The sequence below is a fragment of the Arachis hypogaea genome, chromosome 19 (assembly GCF_003086295.3).
Source record: "Arachis hypogaea cultivar Tifrunner chromosome 19, arahy.Tifrunner.gnm2.J5K5, whole genome shotgun sequence".
NCBI lineage: Eukaryota > Viridiplantae > Streptophyta > Magnoliopsida > Fabales > Fabaceae > Arachis > Arachis hypogaea.
In genome coordinates this window covers 156,396,634-156,423,070 of record NC_092054.1, presented here as the reverse complement: position 1 = coordinate 156,423,070, position 26,437 = coordinate 156,396,634, and the positions used below count along the sequence as shown (strand labels likewise).

Here is a 26,437-nt window from a genome sequence, read left to right as displayed (position 1 = left end):
CATTTGTTAGGGTGGTTTTGAACTGTTGATGTAAAATTATTTCGTTTAATAGAAACCTCTCATATACATTCGGCTACGTTATTTCGTTAAGAAAAGTATATAGCCGATAGTATACGTGTCCTTTCAGCATAGTTAACCAAGTGGAGAAGAATAAACAAATTAAAGGTAAATCAAATATAACTAAAATGTATTTCTTGTCACCTTTTTTCTTTTGTCGTCTCTTTTCACGATTTATGTCCTTAGCGTAGCACTACCCTCTATGCATTAAATGAAAAAGATACGATTGCGTATGAGTCCAATAATCTTGGCTGAGGTTAAGTTTTTGGATGACATTTGGTATTCTTATGACAACTAATCATATACTTAAAGTCTTATAGGAGGATTGTGCCTACTTGATCTCTATATATATGGCATTGACAAAGATTAGTGATTTAATTTGCGCCACTTGTTGCAATTATCCCAAGTTTAGATTTGATGTAATTGGCTCACACCCCAATCGCCTCGAGTGCTGGCTGCGATTACATGTTCAAATGGCATATAGAATATGTGCATTCATTATCTAAAAGTAATTTAATCAATATTGAAATAATTTTGTTCGCTTTTATATATGTATGTTAGTAACTCTGCATGTGAGTTCTACTAGCTGGCTAGTAAACTTGTTCTTCATAGCGTGGAGACTAAAGCTTTCATTAGAAAGTGGAAAAGCCGAATAAATTATATATTACTTTCACATTATCGTGACAAATAAATGAGATGTAATTACACAAAGCCAACTGCTTCTCAAGAGTTTTTAATATTGACGTCATTTTATATCAAGATATAAATATCTACTTTCTTCTTTAAGGGTCTTCTTCGCATGATGCGGCGTTGATGAGTTTCAACGTCAATAAAAACAAACACTACAAGAAATAAGGGGTTTAGCCACGAAAAAAATCGTAGCTAAACTCTAAGATAAGCGTAGCAACCATACATTGGCCACAAAAGAATATTTGTGACTAATCGGGGGGTTGCATTTTCAATTTGCCACGATTTTAACGTTATTAGCCACAGTTTTAAACACCGTGGAGACCTTCAAAGAGCCACAATTTATATATCATTGTCCACGTATAATGCCGTGGCTAAATAATTTGTGCAGGCCGGGTTTTTCAGCCACAATTTTTTTGTGGCTAACATTGGATTATTTAATCACACTATTTTCGTGGCTAACTCACTCTGTTTTTCACATACAATGTGGCTAATTTGTGCTAATTTACTCTAATTGAACAATTTTATTAAATTAAAATTATATTTATATATATATAACATTAATAACAAAAATCAAACTTTTTAAATATATTATATCTAACATTTTTCATAATAATAATAATAATAATAATAATAATAATAATAATAATAATAATAATAATAATAATAATAATAATAATAATAATAATAATAATAATAATAATACAAGTCTAAACTTATATATAATAAGAAATAAATTTTTTTAACATAAATAAAATAAATTCTAATCCCTTCTAAAATAAATATATTTAAAATTTCAACTATTACTTATTAAATACACAAATTAAATGTCTGGCATATCACTGGATAAATTCGATACTTTATCACTGTATTTTGATAACAAAAATTTATACAGAGCTGCCAACTGAATCTTGCATTGGTTTCTTCATATCCATAGCTTTTTCTCTGAAGTTTCAACCAGCTTCTCTAAATTTATCACACGTCTACATTTTCAGCACCAAAGACTTTTTTTCCAATTTACAACATTGCTCCACGGGCCATTACACCCAGAAACCTACCAATAAATTTGCATCATTATCTCGACTTTGTCCATGCCCATCAAGTTCCATAATGTCTTTTTCATCATTCTTCAAATGCCAAACTTGAATTGTTGTCCTTATTCTTCAAATGCCAAACTTGAATTGTTGTCCTTTTGCCAGTTGTGATTTCTCCCGTAGAAGTATCTACAACCGAATACAAAATTGAATAAAATAAATAAATTAAATATTAGAACTCAAAAAATTACGTAAAAAAAATTAAAATTTCATATACCTTTGACATTCACGACTAAAGGGTCATTATAATCTTTTCTGGTAGGTACAGTTGCTTGAAACTTATTTCGTCCAAATCTTCTGCAAATTCTTCATTGTTGTTGACATGTGGTTATCGTAGTTCTGCTAAAAGGGTCTCTCCTAAGTTATTAGGTTTTCGCTCCACGAAAAAATCTGCTAAAAAAACCAACAAATAACACTAAAAATTAAGAAAGAAAAAAATCGGTATTTTGAGTTTGGAGGATATCTTATCATATGATAGGGTTCATATAGTGTGGTTAAAGAAAGTGTTTTCAGGTGCTGCACAAAAGTAGGAGTTAAAAGACAACGTGAATGATGGGAAGTTATATTGGAATTTGTCCGTGATTAGTGATTACTTTAACTTTCCGCCAAAAACTACTTCAGGTTAAGCGCACATTAAAATTTTAAATCTTAAAAATTCACTTTGGTTATTGTTATTTAGATCGTCTTTTAACTTTTTTTAATCTTAAGAATATTTCTTTCATTCTACTGTTTATTATCTATTAAATATACTTTAAATTATTTTATTTTTAATACAATAGTTATTTATTTATTTATTTTTTAATGGTTAAAAATGATTAAAAATTTAAATTTAAATTTAAATTTTGAGTCTGTAATATTTTTATCTTTAATTTTTATTATAATAACAATAAATAACCAACAAACTACTTTAATAAATATATGACTCTCACAATCTCTCATTTCATGCCGTTGATAGTTGACGATTTAAACAATGCACTATTATTTAATTATTTACCTATTATACACGAAACAATATAATAAGAATTATACATTAACTAAGTTTTGCAAATATTTTTACCTAAAAAATTTAATATTTAATAAATTTTAATTACTAAATTAGTTACTAAAATTTTATTACATTAGACAAACTAATTATCACATAAAATTGTTATAAGAAATTTTACAAATCAATTTCTTTGTTACTTAATAAAATTACAAACTTTTATATAAGTGACTCATAAATTAATTAGTATTAATTTTTGTATAACGAAAAATCATTATAAAATAATTAATTAATGAAATATACCAATTAAATAATAGTATAAATAAAAAATTTAATTCATAATTTCACAAAATAATTTTTAAAAAGATAATTATGCATATAATAAGAGTACAGTACTCACAAAAATATATAGTGAGTACTAAACCATGTAAATAAAAACTAATTTTTTTTATTTATCCTCATTTTTTTTAATTTTAAAAAATAATAAAATAATTTATTTTTAAAAAAAAAACTAAATTTTTTTGTTATACTTAAAAATTATTGAAATTTTTATTATCTATTCAAATTATATTATTTTAGTAGTCACCAAAAAAAATTATATTATTTTAGCTAAATAAATTTTATCTTTATAATTAACTCAAATATTAGAATATTATCTTTATTTTTATAATTTTTTGTTTTATCTAAATTCATTTTTTATATTTTTAAATTTAATTTCATAAATATATATTAATGCCATAATATTTAAAAAAATGATACTATACATTAATAAACTTATTTAAGAAATTAATTTATTCAAAACAGGATAGTCATGACACGTTAATGTAAGCAGAAAGTACATGCGTACAGCTACGAAAAATATTGTGTGTGGCAAAAGGTTAAATTTTAGCCACGTAACAATGTTTCGTGATAAATAGAAGATACGGTCATTTATTTTTATCACGATTTAGTGTTCGTAGTTAAAATTTGGTGGCTAAACCCCATTTTTGTGGTAGTGATATATATTGTTAAGTAAATATAGAATACTAGCAAGATTTTAATAAGATACTTTGAAGAGTAAATAGTCAAATTGGTCCCGAAAGATAGCCCGATCTTCAAACGAGTCCCCGTAAAAAAAAGATAATAAAATTTGTCCTCGAAAAATTTAAAATTAGTAACGTTAGTCCTTCCGTCAGTTGGATGATGACGTGTCACGTTAAGTGTCACGTGGCATATGATGACGTGGAGGGCTAATGCCACGTGTCACAAGATGATTGGTTGATATGTCAGATCGGCCACGTGTCAGGTCAGTGACACGTGGCATGCCACGTGGCACTTGACATATAAAAAAGTTATTTATAATCGAAATAGTCCTTGAAAGTTCAGACGTAAGTCATATTCATCCCTAAAATTTTAAAAATTAATCAAATTAGTCATTATATAATTTTTTTTATTTTTTGTTGATAATATTAAATTTAAAATATTTTTTGATACTACTAATTTTAATAGAAATGTAATTGACAATAAAAAAATTAGTAATTGTATCTTTTCTTCTTAAAAATTTGTTAAATAAAATTATCTCTCTCCTCTAATTCTTGTCAAAATCTCTCTTATTCTTTTTTATTCTAAAACATTTTTCTTACATTATTACATTTTGTTGGAATATATATATATATATACTCAAAATTGAAATGTAGGTATTTGTTAACCTAAACAAAGTTATATGCTCAAAATCAAAATTTATGTATGTTAATCTAAATGAAAGTAATAACGTAATGAAAAAAAAGATTTATAAATTTTTATTAAATTTGTTTAGGTTAACATACATAAATTTTTATTTTGAGCATATAACTTTATTTAGGGTAACAAATACATACATTTTAATTTTGAGTATATATATATTCCAGCAAAATGTAATAATGTAAGAAAAATGTTTTAGAATAGAAAAGAATAAGAGAGATTTTAACAAGAATTAGAGGAGAGAGATAATTTTATTGAACAAATTTTTAAGAAGAAAAGATACAATTACTAATTTTTTTATTGTCAATTACATTTCTATTAAAATTAGTAGTATCAAAAAATATTTTAAATTTAATATTATCAAGAAAAAATAAAAAAATTATATAAGGACTAATTTGATTAATTTTTAAAATTTTAGGGATGAATATGACTTACGTCTGAACTTTCAAGGACTATTTTGACTATAAATAACTTTTTTACATGTCAAGTGCCACGTGGCATGCCACATGTCACTGACCTGACACGTGGCATGCCACGTATCACCGATCTAACATGTCAACCAATCATCTTGTGACACGTGGCATTAGCCCTCCACGTCATCATATGCCACGTGGTACTTAACGTGACACGTCATCATCCAACTGACGGAAGGACTAACGTTACCAATTTTAAATTTTTCGGGGACAAATTTTATTATCTTTTTTTTACGGGGACTTGTTTGAAGATTGGGCTATCTTTCAGAACCAATTTGACTATTTAGTATTTACTCATACTTTGAATATTACCCAGAATGATAAAATAAATAAATAAATAAATAAAAGAATATGTTTATAGTAGAGGAAACAGACATCTTCAGGAAATAGCGGACTGGAATACCAAAATGGGAGAGTTTTTTTTTTAATTATATATATAAAGAATGTTAGAGATTTATCAAAATTTATTATTTTTTGCCATCATTTAATCATTAAAACTCAATTCATTTAGTTTAATAATTCAATAACATATTTTATCCCATATTTTTAAATATAAATAACTAAATAATGACCAAAAATAATAAATTTTAATGACCTTCTAACATTCTTTATATATATATATATATATATATATATATATATATATATATATATATATTACTTTTTTATACACTTTTAGTACACATTTCTTTATAATATAAAAAAAATTAAACAAAAAAGTGTCCAACTATTTTAAAATTAAGTTGCCTGTTCCTCCTCTATCATTATCATCATCATGGTCATTATTTTAAATAATATATATATATATATATATATAAAACTTTTTTATACATTTTTAGTACACATTTCTTTAGGTGTCTAAATATTTTAAAATTAAGTATTTAATTAAGTTACAGCATGCTTTTTTTTGAACGTATGTATCATACGTTGTAATTGCTTTTTTTTTCCTCCTCTTCTTCCTCCTTTTCATTATCGTTTAATCGTTTATCCGTTTATCAATGTCGTCTTCTTCAACAATGACATCATCATCGTCATCACTGTCGTTATCATTATCTTCTTCTCTTGTTCTTCTTCAATGCCTGTTTGATTTTTTTTTCATTGTCCTCCATCATTATCATCACCATCATAGTTGTCATCTTCTTTCAGCAAATAAAAGTACAAAAAATTTGATTCACAGCATAGAAATTTTTATGTATAATACAAAATTTTTTAAAAGATTACATGTTTAGAGTATTAACACTCAACCAATAAAATACACACAATAAAAAATTTCAGTATTCGATATATAAATTTTAGTGCACAATACAAAATTTTTTAAAAAGCTACATGTCCAAAACATTCACATCTAACTAACAGCACAGAAATTCTAATACACAAAAATTGTTGACACACCTAACAGAAATTTTTTAAAATCACATATCCAAAATATTGACTCACCTAACCAACAAATTACATTCTTAACAAAATTTATGTTAATAAATAAATTTTGTGCTGTAAATAAAAATTTTATATTATGTGCAAAATTTTTTATATTGTATCAATAAATTTTGTATTTTGTAAAAAAAAAAAAGTTTCTATGCTAAAAAATGCCAATAAAAAAAAAAGTCACGTATAGACATATTTTTTATTTATGTCAATTTAATTAGATTTAATTAAAAAAAATTGTACATGTAATATCATTAATTTTTTTTTTATCTTTTTTATTTGTTAACAATCAAAATATATATATATCTTCTTTTATTTTTTATATTCTTTTTGTACTTACGAAATTTTTACGTAATTTACCTAAAAATAAAAAAAGAATAAAATAATTTTTTTTTTTAAATTTTATGAATAAATAATAAATATCACAAAGATCTATGTATACAAATTAACAGTCAATTGTATTAAATTATTTAATATTTTTTATTTATTATTTATTATTTTGACGTTGAAAACATTTCATATAAATCGTCATTTTATTTTATTGTGTATTGAAGAAAGTAATAACGGTGGCCTGGCAATGGGAATTAATAATTTGGCATGTTGCCAGCATCCAATCGCATGGGGTAATCATTATCTATGATCATATTCTTGATCATGTGATACTCTCAAAATTCTCAAATCTGAGAGTATGGTGATTTTGTTTCTGTACAAGGATCTCGATTAAGTCAAGCGGTGCCATGTGTAATCCCATGGAACAATACACTTGGACTCCTACTTTCTTTCATCTTTTTTTATTCTAATCTTAAATCAAAGGTAGCTAAGGTGGATCTCATACACTTTGAACTATAATATTATTATTATTATTTTGTGTGCCTAGCTACTTTCACTATATAGAATATTCTATATAGTGTCAAAATAAAGTACTCAATCATAGATAATAATTAATCCTCCTTTATAAATACATGAGGTAGGAATCAAGGAAATCAAAACCTACATCATCATTATTATATATCATGGCTTCTTGTTCCGTATCATGTTTCTTTAGTGCAAGTGCAACTTCAAACCGCTGGCAAATAAAGCTCTCCCAACCATACCCCAAGATGTGCTTTAAGGACAATGGTAATTAATACATATATTCTTGTACTAGCTACTCGATCTATCAATCCTTAACAAGATGTGTTCGTGAGTTAAAATTATTCATCCTTGATAAAAGCAAATTAATTCAAGGCGGAAAAACAAATTAAAGGTTCAAGATCGATCATGATCACTAGCAAACACAGCAAAACGATTTTATATTATATTTGAAAAATATTTTGATTTATGTATTGTTTACTTGTTTATTAGTTTATGTTTATCGTTTAATTTGCTTTTTTGTGATTGATTTTGATTCTTGATGATAATATCGAAAGGAATTAAATTTAATCACTTGATATTAGTACTCTGTACTCCTTAAAAAGGTCGAGTTGTTCACAACTGATAAAAAAAAATAATTTTATATTATATACTAATTTATTTGTGTTCCTGTTAACAAAAGTTTATGATTATCAATTATATATTTTTTATTTTATGATATGATATCAGAGTTTATTTTAAAAAAAAAACATGTTTTATTCTGTGATTGTTTTGGCAGGTAAGCCAGCAGACATTGTTGATGCAAATTTGAGTGTTTTGAAAGTAAGAATTGAAGAATTGAGGAAGAGGGATGGTGGGTGGAACTATAACAAGCGGAATAATAATGATTACGAGGTTTCAAGGTATAAGAGAGATTCAAGAATGGTAAATGAATATGTAGAGATGTTGGGTATGGCATGTGGTGCAATTGGACTCGTCTTTCTCATTGGTTCTATTAGCATCTACCTTGTGTCCCTCCTTGTTTATATATCAAAATGAATCACTTATTTCTTCTTCTACCTACCAAACCTCAAATATATCATGTATCATCTTTAATTTGTCTTTTTCTACATGGATGTCTTTGTTTCGAATTGAAATTTGAATGTGTATATATATCTAAGTAAGTGTTTTCCCTTCCCCATGCATAAGTTGAAGAAACTAATAGTACTCCCAAACAAGCGTGTTTCTCAGGTGGTGATGATCATCAATAACTGCAATTCTCCAAGATCCCAGAAGAATAAAATATTATTAAATAATAAAAAAAACAATTGTAGAGTCGAATCTTATTTTAATACGTGATTTAAATATTCGTGATATAAAAAAATTAAATATTATTTAAAAATTATTAATTTATTTTGATGTATTTTTATTTTTATTTATTTTGTTATTATATTGGACTTTATGTTTGTGAGTTTTAGAATTTTTTTTGTTTTAATCTAATAAAAGATTATAAATATTTTTTTAGTTATTGTAATTATAGTATTCTGTGGTTAGAAATTTGAATTTTTTTTGTGTCTTACGATGTGAATAAGTGAAATTGAGTAAGTTTTTTTCTTATTGTATTGAGAAATTAAATAGAAAGTTAATGAATTCTTTCGATTCAATTTCTAAACTATGGCGTGTACAAGTTAAGTAGTTAAGTTAAAGAGCTTTTTTCTTGTTGTATTAAAAAATTTAGTAAAAATTAAAATAAATAAAATTTTTTATATTCAATTTTAATTTATTTTTTTATTTTAATTTTAATGTATTTTTTATTTAATTTAAATTCTTATCTATTTATTTATCATATCACACTTATTTTCACCATATATATAAAATAAGATATTATTTTTACGAAATAATCGAGATCCAATGTAACGAGGTTAAATAATACTGGAGAAATGCTTGCAACATTTGCTAGATTAATGATAAACTTGTTGTCACAAGAAAAAAAAAAAAAAAAAAACTAAAAACAGATAAATTCGTTGGATCCATGTCCTTGAGTGTAATGAAACAATTCTTTCTTGACATTATGTTACTAATTTACAGATAAGTTTAAGAAAGATCAATTACCACCACTGCAGCATTTTTCATCTGAAACAATATTTAAAAAAATATTATCTAAAAATTAAAAAGAGTTGTCTTTGAGCAACATTTTTAGATCTAATATAATGTTTTTACTTTTTAGAAATAACGCTAAATATAAGTGTTCTGAGGGTTAATGATTTGGCCTTTAACTTGAAGTCTAAACTTTTGTAGTGGCAGCGATTCGTTCAACTTGAAACAATTCAATTAATTGTAGGGTGAAAAAATATTAGATATTTCATTTTCTGAAATTAATATTTTTGATATCATGCATTTTTAGGATCGATAAATTTTTTTAATTTTATTAATCAAAAAAATTTGACTTTGGACAATAATTATAAAAAAAAATTAATTGGAACATAAAAAACGTGATTAAATTGGTTCTAATTACTCTTCAAAAAATAAAAAAAGAAAGGGAGAAGATTCTCGAACCATGAAAATGATCTAATGATTTAAAAAAAAATTGAACGAGAAGTCGTATGAGGGGTGAAAATCTCATGTACGGTTCTATAGAGTGGCAGTAAAGGTGACTTATTTGTCAATTTTTTTACTATCACAAAAAAAACACACTCTACATTTAATCTCTAGATTTGAAATTCCGCCGTTCTGAGTTTCTGGTGAGGAAGTGAGAGATGGTATATGTAAGAGACTTCGATGCTTAAGTTAAAAAGAGTTTTAAAGCATATTTTTATAATAGAGTAGATAACTACTTTTTGGAATAATTCTATCTTTATTGGTGGATAATCATTTCTTTTATCTTAGGAGTTTGTTGAGATCTATCTTTTAGATGATATTGAGATAGTAGAAAAAATTTGAAAAAACAATTACTTATTTAGATAAGTGGAGCTGAATCTCCTTTATCGCATCTAACCTTTTATGAGATAGGATAAGTGGAAGATGCCACTTTTAATGGGCATTTATCCTTAATGAGTCCGTCTTTATTTTGGACTAAGATATGAATAATAAATATTAAATATTATAAGTTTTTAATATTTATAAAAAAATTATTTTATTAAAAGAATATATATAAATATATACAAATTTATAATATCTAATTTAGTAATTTTTTTTATATTTATAAAACATTTTTTATTACCACGACATGTATAATATCATTTGGGTAAAATTTATAAACAATCTTATCTTGGAGCAATAATTATCTGCCACATCTATGTGTAACGTTATATATATATGGCCAATTCTATAGTGTCTATGACTTGGTGTCTAAATTTTGTCTAATTTTTTTTGTAGTAAATTTTAAATTTTTAAAAATTATTTATTTTTATATTTTTTAAATTAAATATTAATTTTTAACTCTTTTTAGTAAATAGACACTGCATTTTAGGCACCATAGCATTCACCTATATATATATATATATTAAGACCACATGTAGGCATCTAACATCTACGGTAAGAATGATGAAAATCATGTAATGGATTCCATTTCCGAATTAGGCAAGTATCATTGATGAGTGAGAAGAATGTTATGAAGGCAAAAAAAGATGAAGACAGGTAATTATATTTATGGGTTATGGATTCAGATATGCAAGATGGCAAATTGTGAATATGTTATAAGTCAAAAATGACCTGCACTACCTACCTTATCTAGTGCACAGGCCAGAACCAATCTGGTTTCGCCATTACATTACATCTCCTTACTTTTACCAATATTTTATTTAATTATTTAATTATTATAATTCATCATTTGTTTTTCTTAATTTCGGAAAAGCATAGGATTAGCACTTAGCAGCACACTTTTATACACGTGATTGGCTTTACCCTCTTTGGTTATCCAAATTCCACCGGGATATCAAATCAAACCAAGTTATAAGCATTATTTTTATATATTTTTTGTCTCCAATATTAAAAGTGGTAGATAAAAAAGCAAGAAACGATAAAAAGTTTATCTTTTATACCCTAATAAGAAGAAAATATACAAATTTGAAGTATTTAATGTCAACATCTTCATTGATTAATCATTTACTACTATTTATAATTTAAACATTACTTTTGTTACATGGCAAGGGAATTGAAATAGTAGAATATATAGAAGCCAGGTTTATATTATGAAGCTGGTAGAAGATCAGTAACTCACTAGTTACGGATTTCTACCATATAAAAATTATGCATTAATTGAGAAGTTAATTATGATAGCCAAACAGAAAGACAAAAAATTAATATAATTATTAATTACACCAAGTGTATGTAGATATCATAAAGGTCTGCTGCTTTTTTATATATTTATAATGATAGTAAGTAACCAGTACTCCAGTAGAGCAGTTGATAGTTTGATACAAACATATATACTATGGAGCATTATTTATTTATTTATATTATGTAACGCTCCAAATTAAAGTAAATAAAGCATTACATAAGATGCATATTATACACTAGTTATCCTTTTGGGCAGCATGTAAATTACTGAAGTAACCTTGAGGATTGGCCTCAAAAGTTTCCCTTGAAATATAGGCTCCACCTCTGCCAGGGGCCTTCATGCTTCCCCCGCCGCCGCCGCCACCACCACCACCACTGCCACCTTTTGCGCCACCACCACCACCCCCTTTTGCACCGCCACCACCCCCTTTTGCACCACCACCACCACCGCCTTTTGCACCACCACCACCGCCGCCTTTTGCACCGCCGCTGCCACCGCCTCCTTTGCCACCACCGCCTCCTTTGCCACCCATTATTTTCAGATGATCACAACAGACAAATCAAAGCTTGATCGCTATATATTGTGGGGATATGTGAAGAACAAGGCTCACTAGCTATTTATATACTAATGGTAATTAATGCGATCGATGTCCTTATTAATTATAGGATAAAATATACTTGAAGTTTTTTAAAGAATTTAAAAATATTTTTAAAAATTTTATTTTGTTTTAATTTTTGTTATTTACATCAAATATAATTTTAATAGTTAAATTTTTAAAAATTTAAAACTAATTCAGCAATAATTTATAAAAGTAACTTTTAATATAAGCAAATAAGATATATTTATCATATATTATTATTGAATTAATTTTAATTTTTTAAAAAATTTAGCTGTTAAAAATATAATTGATACAAATAAAAAGTTTTGAAATAAAATTAAAATAAAATAAAATTTAAGATTTTTTTTTTAATTTTTGATAAATTTTAAAAATAAAAGATATACTTTATTCTTAATTATAAAAGAATTTTATAGGTTAATTTAGAATTTGGCTAAAACTTAAAAGTATTATATTATTATGGTTATACTTTTAGAATTTAGTTAACATGTACTATATAAAGATATATAATAAATTTATTATTAATAAAAAATTAATGTATTAAAAATTTAAAATTTTTTATATTTTTAATAAAAAATTTTGTAATGCATAAATTTAACATGTTAATGTGTAAACTTAACATGTGCCCTTACAGCACAAAATAGATATATAAATCCATATTTTTATTAATGAGTTCTGAAATTTCCAAAATGATAAAGGAGATGAATACAATTTAAATGCTTGGAGTCTGTGTTCAACATTAGCTATTTCTTTCTACTATATCTCATAGTAATTCACCATTTTCCCAAAGAATTCTAGAATTCATGCAGATAACCATGAAAACTTTCAAATGCAATTAATAACTGGATAATACGAACAGGAAGTTTGATCATAAATAATGCCAACTTTCCAAAGGATTAAACGGAGCTTAATGGCCGGTTAAGATAAACCTGCATTTGATGACTACATGATTCATGCATGTTGGAACTGTCTCAGCACATATATAAAAGAGAAAAAAATATAAAAATCTGAATAATATAAATTTTTAAGGACACTTGTTCACCAATTTTTTCTTAAAATTACATTTCATAATGCACTTTATAGTTAATGACTTTTGTGTACATTTAGAGGCTAAACTAAATATTAAATCATTAATTATATTGTCACAGTTTTGCATGTCTGAATATGAATATCATGCATTGTTCGTTGATTATTATTAATATAATGTGGCATGCATGTCTATCAACTATCTAGTTCTGCACTAAACATTTATACTAACACGATAATACAATAAATCACAATTAGCTAGATAATTAAAGTTTAATTTCAATGTATAATAAGTGTAAAGAAATTTAGGCGTACATTAATTTTAAGGGGATACTCCCATAAAGACGCAGAAAACGTATTTTTTAAAGATAATTTTTAATAATTAAAATTTAGCACATATAATCACTTAAATTATGTTATTTTTGTCAAAATTATATTAGACAAATTAATTTGACCGAAAAATAGTGAATTAAATTTTGAATTCGTCTAAATTAATATTATTTTTTATAAAAAATGATTACAATACCTCTATTATATAAAATGACTAAAATACTCTTATTATATATATTAATTTTGAGAATTCTAAATTCTAGCCATTTTCTTCTCTATCGTTATAGAGTTAGAATTTAAAGTTTTTAAAATATATATATATATATATATATATATATATATATATATGATAGAAATATTTTAGTTGTGCTTTATAATAGGGATATTGTAATAATTTTTTATAAAAAATATTAATTTATACTGGTTTAAAAATTTAATTTATTAACTTTTTTGCTAAACTGATTTGTCCAATCTAATTTTAATAAAAATAATATAATTTAATTGATTATATGTGTTAATTTTTAAAAAACATCTTTAAAAAAAAAAATTTTAACATCTTTATCTAAGTTATCTAAGTGGCACTCTAATTTTAATATGACTTTGTATTACACTAGAAATTAAATTTTAAATAACAATGACGTTGACGGTAATCCTTTCTCCTTAAATTGTGTGACAACCGTCCACATAGTTTGGCGTTTTCCACCCAACACACATCCATTTTCAGGCCGGCCAACATAACACCCTTTATTGACTCACAACTTTCCCAACTTGTTCAAAACCATTTGTTCTCACTTTACATATATTTTTAATTGAAAAAAAAAATTGACTAGAATAAAAAAATGATAAAATTTGAACCAATTTGAATAAGTTAAGTGAATAACTCATTTGTCATTTTAAGCAAGTAATTCAGCAGCAAAAAATAAGATTTGAAACACACAATAAATAGATATATGACTTGCAAAATTGCATTTATTCTAGAAATAATGAAATTTTGTACAGATTTTCAATTAGTAGTTGATAAGCGTAGTAATGAATAAAGAATAATGTATCCCTATCTAATAAGTAATAACCTAATTTTGAATTTTTATTTTCTTTGTAGGATGAGAGTTCTGTGTCTGAATGTGAGGTGTGTCCAAATGCTTTTAGCTCCATTAATGGCGGGTTCTTCAGTTATAGTCTCCAACACAGGCTTCCTCGACCTACTGTAACTCAACCCTGACGACGACAATAGATCCACCCCTTCCAAACTCAGTCTTGGAACTACCGGCTGGACGCGCGCAGTTGGTGCGGCGGATATGCGCCTGGCGGGAGAGTTGGCGGCGAGGAAGAGAGCGGCGACGTCAGCCGGCGTGACGATAGAATTAAGCCTCCTCATGGGAAAGAAGATGTAGAGGTTCCCTAAATCCAGATCGTGATCGGCAGAGAGAGCGGAGAACCTGCGGTTGACGTGGAGAGAGCGGGAATTGGTCAAGAAGAAGTTAGGGTGGTCCATCATGAGCTCCGCCGCCTTCACAACATCCCTGAACTGCTTCACTTCGCCGGCCGGGAAGATCACCGTGGTTACCTTGCCGGCGTTCTTCGCCAAAGGAGGCACGAAGCTGCATGATGATATGTAATTTCCCATTACTGCTTCTCTTTATTACCTTAATTAACTGATTTTTTGTTTGCAAGAGAAAAATATGATACGATTCAATTCGGTTATGGTTATAAATTTGTTTTGTGTGTGTATATATAGGGGAAGGGTCAACGAGAAGGATTGTGATGTGTGAATAGTAGAATGTGCGTGTTGATGCGAGAGTGTTAGTGAGAAAAGTTGACCCGTGTTGTTGTGGCTGTGATGAGAGTTTGTGAGTGCGCGTTGGTTTTGAAAGTTGGGTGGAAATGAAAATGGGAAGAAGCTGCAGTTGCCAGTTGCAAACTTTTGAGGGGGATATAGCTGCACTTAGTATTTGCCGTGTGGGAGTGGGACCCCTTGCCCTCAGCCTGAGACTCCATGCTTATTTTTCTTGTGCTCTATTACTTTTTCTAGTTTATATGTTAGTTGATACTATTAATGAAATATTTCTAAGAACTACGGAAAATGATAATGCACTTCTAAGAAATTAAGAATTGCAATATTCTCTGGAAAATAATCTAGATTAAATGTCCTTTACGATTTCTAATTATTTGTCCGATAGACTTTTCACCCCCTAAAAAATCTAAAAATTCAAGTCGGTCCTTATCTACTTTGATATATGTACATTTCAGTCTTTGGTTAGGATCAAAAAGAGTATTTACTCAATAATCTATTATTAGAGGCAACAAATAAATTAGTAGGTTTTTCATAATCTTTCCAAGGATACTCAACGCATATTATTCTTTTAAATGTGAATAATTGATAGAAAATATAATAAATAAATAATTAAAATTTGGTTAATTAACAAATAATATAATGCTTTTAATAAGGTTCTTTAAAGATAAAGTAAAGATAATCCTTGACAAGAAATTAAAAAGGTGGTTTGTCAAAGGTTCCAAGAGACTTGTGAGTTGTGGTATGTGACTATGTGTCACGTGGTAATTGCATGCACTATGTTAAGCCACTGCAATATACAGTCATCACTTTCTTCTCATTTATTCTGTGAACTTGCGCATCTCAATTTATTGAACTACTTAACAAGTGCATGTGAACGATTTTGGTGGATGATGTTTAATTACTTTTCTGCTGAATCTTTATTGACTACTATGTAGACAGATTTTAACTTTACTTTGATGATTTGATTGATGTTGAAGTTAACCAGAATTATTTCACTTAACTGATCAAATAGAATTACACATACACTAAGATCATATCATATGAGTGAATTGAGTGATCAAGACTGAAAAGAGAGGAAGCATGGATACAAGTCTATTAACGGAGCAAAGAGTAGGCCATGCTTCATTCACAGCGGAAGTGAAGACCATATGCTTCATTCGTCCCAGTTTCCGTTGCAGATTGTTTCAACCATGATTGTTGGTCTCTCTTGCCAGCGCTGCCTTGGCCATCTGATCTCCATCTGTACTGTCACTGGTTTCAGTTTTCTTATTGTTACATATATATGCAAAAAAGAACTGGTAGATTATATTGTTGATTAATTATCCTAATTAATAATTAACAGTTGGGAATGGCTAGTGGATTGGAAACTCTTTGTGGACAAGCATATGGAGCTAAACAATATCACAAATTTGGAATGCAAAATCCACACTGCTATATTCACTTTAGTGTTGATGTATGTTCCACTTGCACTCATTTGGTTCAAGATGCTTTGATTTCACAGGAAGCAGGGAGATTCACATGCTCATCACTTCCTCTCTCACTTTCTGTATCCATATACCTCTGTGTTGGGCTTTGGTATACAACACTGGATTTGGTAACATAGGTGCAGCCATAGCACTTAGTATTTCAATCTCGCTAAACACTGCTTTCATTGGGTTATACATAAGATTCTCTTCTGCTTGTTCCAAAACCCGTGTTCCCATCTCCATGAAGCTATTCAAGGGAATTGGAGAGTTCCTTCGCTTTGCTTTCCCTTCTGCAATCATGTTTATATTCTTGTTTAATCTGTAATATTAATCTTTAATGACGATAATAATTATATATTATGTGTTGCAGCCTTGAATGGTGGTCATTTGAGTTGTTTATCTTGCTCTCTGGCCTTTTACCAGATCCAGAACTTGAAACATAAGTTCTTTCAGTTTGGTAAGTTGTGTAACATGGCATAACTTTTCTTGTTAAGTCTGATGTGAGATTTTTCTTGTGCAGTCTCAAAGAGGGGCACTCTACCTGTTAATGTTGCAAGTGTGAGGAGTGCATGAATTTAGTCTCACATCAAAGAAAACAAAGAAGAATGAGAAGTTTATAAGATGAGAGATTCATTAATTTAATATTTTAAGATTTTAAGTTGGATATAATGTCTTCTTATCTTAAGTTAGTCTCACTTGATTCTTCTCTTTTGGGCTTAAGGTGAAATAATTCATTGATTTTTAATGCAGGTAATCAATGCAAGAAAGAGGCTATTTGAAAGGCACTTTTCCGAGGATAATGGATTGATCAGAGAAGACAATGACGAAAACTCAAATTTGAAGATGGCATAGGATAGATTCATATTTCTTTAGAGGAAGTTGTTTGGTTCTGTTATTCCAAATGAGTATCACAGTTGCTTCATTTTCACCAATGAGAAATAATATTTGACTAATGCTACATTTTAATAAAGAGTAAACATTGTTTTTTTTTTTTAAATAGAAATAATGGTTTAACTAATAAGTAAACTTTTTTGAATGTTTTAGTTTACAAAATGTAAAATAAATACATTAAAAATTTAATTTTTTTTATATTTTCTATAAAAATTCATTCTTAACCTCAACATGAAAAAATTACAATAACGAATAATATATAACACATAATTTTTACAAATTTAGTAAGAAACAATTCTTATATTAGATAAAAAAAAAAATGAATTCCGCAGCCAGGATTCGAACCTGGAAATTCAATTCAACTCAAGAATTTTCCAAAGTGCTACTGCGGATATTGCGCTATTTTGTTTCAAGCTATTCTTCTAAGAGCTTATATTTCTTGAATCAAACCAATATGGCAATATGCTCCACACCTTTTGAAATTTTGACGAATGACGATGATATACGAAATAGTGTCCATTTGAATTTGTTTTGTTTAAGAAAGAAATGCTTTCTTTTTTTTTAATTTAAAAAGTATATTTTTATAATTATAAAGTGTTGAATAAAGTTTTAAAAGGATATTTTTTAAATAAGTAATATCTTGTTTTCTAAAATATAAAATTTTAAGAAGATTTTATTAAATTTTCTTATAAAAATATAAAACTGTTTTTGTAGTAAAAAATTAAAAGATATTTTCAAAAAATCAAACAAAACTCACTCACTCATAATCTAATTCCCTCAAATTTTTTTTTTTTTTTTAGCAAAGATAAGAGATTCGAACCCGCAACCTCTTAATTCCCTCAATTTAACTTAGTAAAAAAGTACGATCCACGTGTATATATATATATATAGGTGGAGTCTATGGTGTAGAATCCCTTTAAGTTCCTCATGTGTAGAACTGACGTGGGTAGGCCGTTACAAAGACACATATCCTTCTGAACATCACTGCAACAATTCAGAACTCTTAGAAAAGAGTGCTAGTCAAGTGATTAACAGATGCTATGTACAACAATTATATAATTAATGAAGGCATTTTTTAATAAATAAATTTAGAAAGTAAAAATATTATTTCTTTTAGTTTTGGAAAATATTATGCTTTTTCCAAAAAAGAAAAAGTAAATATATTCATGTGAAAGGAAAATATTATGCTTTTTCCAAAAAAGAAAAAGTAAATATATTCATGTGAAAGACGTTCTATAACGAGAACGGCGTTTGGTTTCTCCCAACCCAGTGTGCTTGATAATGGCAAAATCGAAGGTGGTGATTTGAGGGATGTCCTCAATTGCAATAATTTGGGGTGAAATTTTTTTTTTTTGTGCATGTATTTTTATTGTTCTTCTAGATGGCGACAGGGGAGAAGGGAGGCTCGCCGAGAGTCAATCACCACGATTGATATAAGCTGGGGTTTGACAGAGAATGCAAAGGTTGAGCACCGCGACCTGTCAGCGATAAAGGTGGTTACGAAGATGGATGCAGCAGTTGTGAGCAAGATAGAGGTGAAGACGACAGAGGTAGCATCCGGCTTTAGCGTGCTGTCCGGCGTTAGCGATACTGGTAGTTCCGATGAAGATAAGGGGCCATGGAGAAGGCCGCCGCCATGGTGGGCTACTGGGGTTGGCTCCCCTCTCTACTTTCTTTCTATTTTATGGGTGTTGGTGACAATGGTGCAAGGTGGCAGTAGTCGTATGGTGGTGGTGGTCGACTACTCTCTGCAAAATGTTTGGCAACTTTTTGTGTGGCGTTTTTAAACGAGGCCAATGGTTGAGAGTTGAGACGATGCACAAATATTTAGCATTAAAAATTTATTTTCTCTGGTTCTTGAATTTTAACTCATTGATGTTGTGTTGTTAAAATGTGAATGAATCCATTAAAATGTGTGTTAAATATTTTAAAGTTAGATCTACTTACTCTCTGCCCTGTTCTTGAAGTTTTTTAATCGTTTCATTTTAAAAAGGTTAATATTATTTTATGTTTATTTTTTTTCTTTTAAAAAGAATATGTACATCAACATAATTTTATACAGTAATTATCTCAAAGTATAATTAACCTATTATAATGAGTTTCAAAAAATTTATAAAAGTGATCATTATCTGCTCACTCTGTCATTGTCGGACAAAAATTATAGCTTTTAGATGGACACATGTCTTTATAAAGAGAGATCTACGTCAATTCTACACATGAGGAACTTAAACAAATTCTACACCATAGAATTCACCATATATATATATATATATATGGATATTTTTTTTTTTGGATAAATTGCGTTTGGGATGTAGCTAGTGGGGACCACAGGTTCCTTTTGCATCTTTGCGTTATGTATGATGTTGGTCGCAAAATTCGGATGAGCGAGTGAGTGAGTTGACTCAGAGAAATGAGCAGCAGCAAGAAGATGAACCCTCCAGACGGAGAAGAAGAAGAAGAAGAACCACTATCGAAAGCTGCAAGAGCTGCTGAAGATCTTTACCACCTCCGAGACACTTATTTTCCACTTGACCCTAACGACAGAACCTCCAAGCTCCACCACCATTCCGATCTCGCCCTCTCCCTCCTCGATTCCATTCCCCCAGGTCCTTCCTCTTTACCCTCTTCTAATACTAGTAACAATTATTATTATTCAGTTGATTCATTTCAATTAATTTCTTGCAATTTTTTTTTTCCAGAACAAAGAAAATCGTCTCTGCAGCGTGCAACATTTGAGTATCTTAGAGGCAAGATATTGGATGTGTTCCCTGACTATAGGAAAGAAGCTGAGGATCATCTCTCTAAAGCTGTAAGTACAGATGCACTATTGTTAGGGATTCATTCATTATAGTGATGTGAATGTGAATGTTTGTGTGGTTGATTCAACAATTGAATCTTCGTTGGACCAGGTTAAGTTAAACCCGTCTCTTGCAGATGCTTGGCTATGTTTAGGTAACTGCATTTGGAAGAAAGGGGATTTATCTGCTGCAAAGAACTGCCTTAGTCTTGCATTAAACAAGGTGATTTACTACTTGCTTTACACGAGTCATGCTGCAGTAAACTAATACTTTTGAAACTTGCCATTAGTTGTAGAGCCAAGGGTCATTTTGGTTCTTATAACAATGGAATTTTTTTTATGAACTGGGAACTTTGAATTTGAATATGCTGTTTTTCCAAGAATAAACCTCTACCTGGAGGCTGTGACCTTTCTTTACTCAGTTTCAGTTTCTCTCTGAATTGGAAGATATTATGTTTAGTGAGATGATGATAGATGCTGGTTGTTTAAGCAGGGTCCTGACAAAAATATTCTTTGTCAATTATCAATGCTTAAAAGAAAAATGTCTCAAGGTAAGGGATTTCTTTGTACTTTCTTATTGCTTGAGGTTGCCTATTGTTTTATAGTTGTCTCTGATTTCTGTAGTCATTTTAACTTGGTTTGAGTGTTTGACATACCTGAAGGAGCCTCGCTTTTACACTCTTGCTCTTTCTGTTTAATACCAATTGCTCAGATGGGTGGTGTTCAAGAGTGCCTAATTTTAGTGCGTGCATTATATGTAGTAGCGATAAAATCATTACAGAAATGTACTTGATGTCCTTTTTGGAATTTAGAAGTGAACTACAGTCCACGGGGTGAGGGATGATAGCGGAAAAGTGGTATAGAACTGCAGTTATGGTAGTCAGGAAGATAGAATTGTTTCAAATAAGCATAGCATGACAACTGCTTGTTTCTTTTGTTTTTCTTTTCTTTATTCTTGAGAATACCAAAATGTTCCTAATAGTGGAGGTGCATTACTGTGCTTGCTATGAACCCAGGTGCGGAGAATCAAGCTGAACTTGTTGAGGAAAGCATTCAACATGCCAAGCAAGCAATCACTTTGGATGTCAAGGATGGGAACTCTTGGTGTATGTTTTTAAATAAATTACTACTGCAATATATTCAACAAATAGATATTGCTTTGCTATTCAATAATACTTTGTATATGGTCAACTTCAATTATGATGATTGTTTTTTATCTGTTAGTGATTAGCCCTTCCATTGATTTTGGCAGATAATCTTGGAAATGCATGCCTTACAAGCTTTTTTGTCACTGGAGCTTGGGATCATAGCAAACTTTTACATTCCTTAAAAGCATATCAAAATGCCGTGAGTATGAAGAGGAAGGATTTATAATTTAGCTTTAATAATGTGCATGTGAAAGAATTATATTTTTATTTTTGTTACTTTTGTTTTATTATATACACATCTCTTTTTATCTTAAAAAAAAAAGTTATACACATCTCTACATGGAGGCTAATTTTTGTATCTGGTGGAAGACCTAACGTTTAGTTAATATGTACCAGGAGAAAGATGAAAGAATGAAGTCCAATCCAGATTTATATTTTAACAGTGCTACCGTAAGTTGCATCTTCATCCTATAATTGTTTCTCTTAATGCTCAAGTCTCCATTTAATATGAGGTTGGAGTGCAAATTTAAGCCTTTTTTTACCCTGTATTTTTTTATGTATATGTCTCAGTCTATTAGTTCCCAACTTCCCTGAAACTAGAGAACACAGCAATGTTCCATTCTCAAAAATCATAATGGGTCATGCTAATATTTATTACACATAAATATAAATTTGCCTGCTAGTCTAAATAGTTTGTTACAGGTTAACAGATATCTAGAGAACTACGATAGGGCTCTTAGCGGATTTGAGGCTGCTGCTCTAAAGGATCCAGGACTCAATGCTTCAGAGGAAGTTCAGAAGATTGTCAATTTACTTGACAAGGTGGACAATCTTTTGAGGGTAATGATATTGTCCTGTGGCTCTGTATTTGTAACTTAAACCTACTAATTAGTTGAAGGATTTTTCTTAGCTTAGTGTTTGACCATAGAGGATACTTTTCATTTCTGATGTTGATATTTCAATTAATATAAAGTCAATCTTGACCCCAAATTGACTTGTAATAAAACATCATTTGATAAAAGCAGCAGTTGATTTATATGATAATTTTAATTATAGTTATTATGGACAGGGAAATTTACGAGCTAAGAGAGTGGCTTCTTTGGCATCATCATTGGCTGCTGTTAATTGTGAGAGCCTTTCTTACCTATACCTCAATACATAACTCACTGAAAATTTCGTTGAGCATTTGCCTTTAAAGTTTTGTTATGTTTACTAATAACTGACTAGATTTGTGTCTACCTTCTGCTGCAAGTGAACTCATCACAGAAGAGAGTTACCATAGACCTCATGTCAGAGGGTCTAAATAGAAACGTAGCAGTAGATGGGAAGGTGCTTTTCTTTCTTAGGAGTGAGTGTGTTGCTCCCCTGTAAGTCCTCTGTTACTGAAAAGTATTTTTCACTGCAATCACTCCCTTGCTATGGTGACTCATTATATTAATAATAACTTCCATTTGTGTTACTAGAAAATGTTACTGGTTTTACTGTCTTTTGTTGTGCATTAATTTATCGTAAAGCATTGTTGCAATGTATAAGAAGATTTGGCTGAGATAATCCTAATCATGCCATTTTGCAGATACTATTTGCTTTGTGATTCGAATCAAATTTGCTTTGTTCTCACAGTTTATGGTTTACGGAACGATGTGGTAAGGACTGCTGCCAAAGTTTTATGTCATCCTCTTCTCTTATTGTCTCTAATCATTTTCCTCAAACGCTAAATTTCATTTTTCTTTCCTTGATAAAAGTCAAGCTGACAAACCAATTGCATGGTTCCATATTTTCCATCTGGAGTACTATTTCTTCTTGTAATTTATAGAAAATAAATAGAAAAATATGGACCTTCACGCAATTAAATATGGCCATAAAATCGTCATGTATATTGATTATTGACAACTATACACAGTTAGACACATTAAGGATAAAAGTAGTGCTGAATAAGAGTTTTGGTCTTGCTGATCTTCTTGGTATAGTACATAAATGTGTACTTTGCTCATCTTTTTTCTCCATTCAAAACGTGCACGCATGTTTGCTGGATAAATTTTGGTCAAGTCAGTTATTTTCCTCATTCTTATTGCAATTGAACAACTATTATGGAGTTAATTGATATGTTATCCAGATTAAAGAAGGAGATCAGCTGACACTGCTTGACCCTTTCTTCCGTGATGTGGACGTGTCCTGGAAGGAAAAGGTAACTTTTCAATTTTTGGTTTTCATATCTTGATTTGATGCAATGATAATTTCTGATAGTTTTCCTTGTATTCTCATGCTTGTCTAAACATAGCATTACCAGTTCAAATCTATACGCCTGGATTTCTATGAACAAATGCTTGTAAATGGAAAAGCTCTGACTCCTCAACATGCTGTCCGTACATCAATATATGCGCAACATAAACCCTGAACTGAATAGACCAGCGCTGCATAGAGATGATGACGTTTGAATTGCTTCTGCTGCTTTGGCGGGTTTTGGATTTTGTATTCATTTAGTAAATAGATTAGTGGATACATGTATACAGGTGAATTCTTACCCAAGTCATGGGTTGATTTGAAAATAGAAAAAGGTTACTCTGAGAGGAACAAGATAGTTTTGCATTAAATAGGTCATCGAGTTTTGTATTTGTTGAATGTGCCAGTTTTAAGATTCTCTTATATTTTTGGTGCTTCAAGACTCAAGAGGTCATTGATTATCTTGTTTACATGTAAAAAATAATATAATCTTGCAGATGCTTTGTTTTGTATTCCTGGTTTTGTAAAATAGAGGGGGGAAATGGATAAAAGTTCATTGAAAAGCACCTAATAACGATGTTGATGGTTAAAATTGAACTCAATACTATCATTCATTCATTTGACTCCCCGTGACAATTATAAATGATAAATAATTGCTATGCATTGCACCGTCTACAGAAATTGGACGAATTGTCATGTTATTTTATAGACATGCGCATGATTTATTAACTTCGTCTTCGCAAATATATCATGCCACTTCTTTCAATATTCATTAAATCTAAATAGTATTCATAAGTTTTTTTTGGCACTAAACATCATCTCCAAAATGCATATAAACATATGTGACATGCATGCAGTATGCTATTATTGGACAGACAAACTAAGTTTACTCAAAGTAAAGTGTTGGTTTCTTTTCATTTCTCTTCCTATACTTTTCTTTTGAACTTTTTGCTTCATTGTTTCATAAACTTATCTAGAGCTTGCAGATATAGCTTGATGGAGAAAGAATCTGTTGAGGTTAGTGGTCGTATAGATTATTAATTCATTTACAAAGTTTCTGATGCCTAGCTTTTTGTCAAGGCAGGGAAAAGTCAAGAAGAAAAAGTGGACTCTTTGAATTTGCCCACCCGTCAAGGAGCTGAAGAAAATTCTAGAGAGCAATGGTTGAGCAAATGGAAGGACTGATTCAGAGCCACTTGGGAGTTGGAATAATTGATGAGCTGTATGATCGTTTCACTAAGCAGTGAAGTAGTTTCCTGATGTAATGGATATGCAAAAGCAAAAGATAGTAGCACTCTTTGTTCTTCTTAAGCGCAAGCTGCTTGATCAAATAGGACATGGACTTCTCAAACTTGTGTCATATGAATTTTTTACCTTCTGAATCAACCTTCATTCGTATATAATATTGCATGTATTTTACCAATTCATACAGTTTATGTTTAATAATATTATTAACCCTACAGGTCAAAGATTAATCCATCGAGAATTTGAACTCCATTTATAGGTTTGCTGTTGGCCAATGAGTCCACTATCTTGTTTTTTCTTTAAGGCCTAAAACAAAAACTATCCAAATCCATAAATCCAACTACCCAATTCAAAATAAATAATCCTATCCATAAATACAATCACTCCCATTATATTTTTAGAATAAATTTTGGTTCTAATGTTTAAAATAAATTTTGTTTTAGTCCATAATATTTTAATTATTATATTTTTATCTAAAAATATTTAAAATAGCATCGATGTTATTCTACTATCAAATTTATTTTCACACTATTAATTTTTTAACAGAAATTTAAAAAAGAAGAAAAAGAAAATAAGAGAATAAAATTTAGCATTGTTAAGAGAATAAATATGTAAAAAAAATTGAACAAATATAACTTTAAAAAAAAATATTATTTACAGTATATTAATTTTGTTAAATGATAGTGAATGATTTAATGATTAAATAATATTAATACTATTTTAAATATTTTGAGATAAAAATAAGAGAATTAAAATATTAAGAATTAAAATATTAAGAATTAAAATAGAATTCACCTAAATATTGGATACCAAAACAGCACGCTATTCAAGATTTATAGCACCGCCACGGCGCCACCGACACTGGCGCCGTGGCACCCGTGACGTGGCAAGATTCATGCATCGGACTCAATTGGAGTTTCAGATTTGATACCAAGTAATTATGAGAGATACAGACAACACATACAAAAAGCCTTATTGATGGTAATAATTACTAACTATTCACACATCTAATATTAATATTCAGGGACCTTATAGTATACAGATGTGGGTGTACAGATTTTTGTCTTTTTGTGGCTGAAAAGCGTGTCACTAAAAGTGTTACTTAAAGAGAAAGTGTTACCCTTAATCGTTAACTTGGCTCTGATACCAATTTTAACATTTGACTTTTCAATTTTAACATTCGACTTTTCTTTCTTTTTCGAAATTGATTTCTCAAATAAGATTATAATTTGTATAGATTCAATTTGTGGTGCAAAATTATAATCTAAAGTATTGACCATTATTTTTCTTGTGTGATTATTTATTATTAGTCCTTGATTTATAATTCTGATTTTTTCAATCTTGTTTTAGTTTATAATA

The 26,437-nt window shown here is 29.2% G+C and overlaps 3 protein-coding genes and 1 long non-coding RNA gene across 4 annotated transcripts; 2 read left to right on the top strand and 2 right to left on the bottom strand.

Annotated features, from left to right (window-relative positions):
* The first annotated feature begins 7,275 nt into the window (after positions 1-7,275).
* Positions 7,276-8,465, top strand: LOC112776946 (uncharacterized). Its single transcript, XR_011877406.1, has 2 exons — positions 7,276-7,556; positions 8,068-8,465. It is a non-coding gene; the product is annotated as an uncharacterized lncRNA (long non-coding RNA).
* A 3,095-nt stretch (positions 8,466-11,560) lies between these two features.
* Positions 11,561-12,117, bottom strand: LOC112777155 (uncharacterized). The gene has a single exon (XM_025821451.3). The coding sequence runs from the start codon at positions 12,077-12,079 to the stop codon at positions 11,783-11,785; it is 297 nt and encodes a 98-aa protein (XP_025677236.1). The 5' UTR covers positions 12,080-12,117; the 3' UTR covers positions 11,561-11,782.
* Positions 12,118-14,462: 2,345 nt separating this feature from the next.
* On the bottom strand, positions 14,463-15,709 carry LOC112777665 (uncharacterized). The gene has a single exon (XM_025822063.3). The coding sequence runs from the start codon at positions 15,141-15,143 to the stop codon at positions 14,604-14,606; it is 540 nt and encodes a 179-aa protein (XP_025677848.1). The 5' UTR covers positions 15,144-15,709; the 3' UTR covers positions 14,463-14,603.
* A 4,175-nt stretch (positions 15,710-19,884) lies between these two features.
* On the top strand, positions 19,885-24,345 carry LOC112776505 (uncharacterized). The gene is made up of 13 exons (XM_025820689.3): positions 19,885-20,274; positions 20,368-20,477; positions 20,578-20,688; positions 20,959-21,016; positions 21,482-21,571; positions 21,718-21,812; positions 22,010-22,063; positions 22,316-22,453; positions 22,683-22,740; positions 22,866-22,980; positions 23,187-23,256; positions 23,727-23,798; positions 23,892-24,345. Exons 1-13 carry the CDS (start codon positions 20,079-20,081, stop codon positions 24,006-24,008), a joined length of 1,284 nt encoding a protein of 427 aa, XP_025676474.1. The 5' UTR covers positions 19,885-20,078; the 3' UTR covers positions 24,009-24,345.
* The last annotated feature ends 2,092 nt before the right edge of the window (positions 24,346-26,437 follow it).

Excerpts from the sequence above, each read along its gene's own strand:
- LOC112777155 (XM_025821451.3), bottom strand. The coding sequence starts at position 12,079 with ATGGGTGGCAAAGGAGGCGGTGGTGGCAAAGGAGGCGGTGGCAGCGGC.
- LOC112777665 (XM_025822063.3), bottom strand. The coding sequence starts at position 15,143 with ATGGGAAATTACATATCATCATGCAGCTTCGTGCCTCCTTTGGCGAAG.
- LOC112776505 (XM_025820689.3), top strand. The coding sequence starts at position 20,079 with ATGAGCAGCAGCAAGAAGATGAACCCTCCAGACGGAGAAGAAGAAGAA. Across the intron at positions 21,813-22,009 it reads TAAAAGCATATCAAAATGCC|GAGAAAGATGAAAGAATGAA; the intron begins GTGAGTATGAAG and ends AATATGTACCAG. Across the intron at positions 22,981-23,186 it reads AGTGAGTGTGTTGCTCCCCT|ATACTATTTGCTTTGTGATT; the intron begins GTAAGTCCTCTG and ends GCCATTTTGCAG.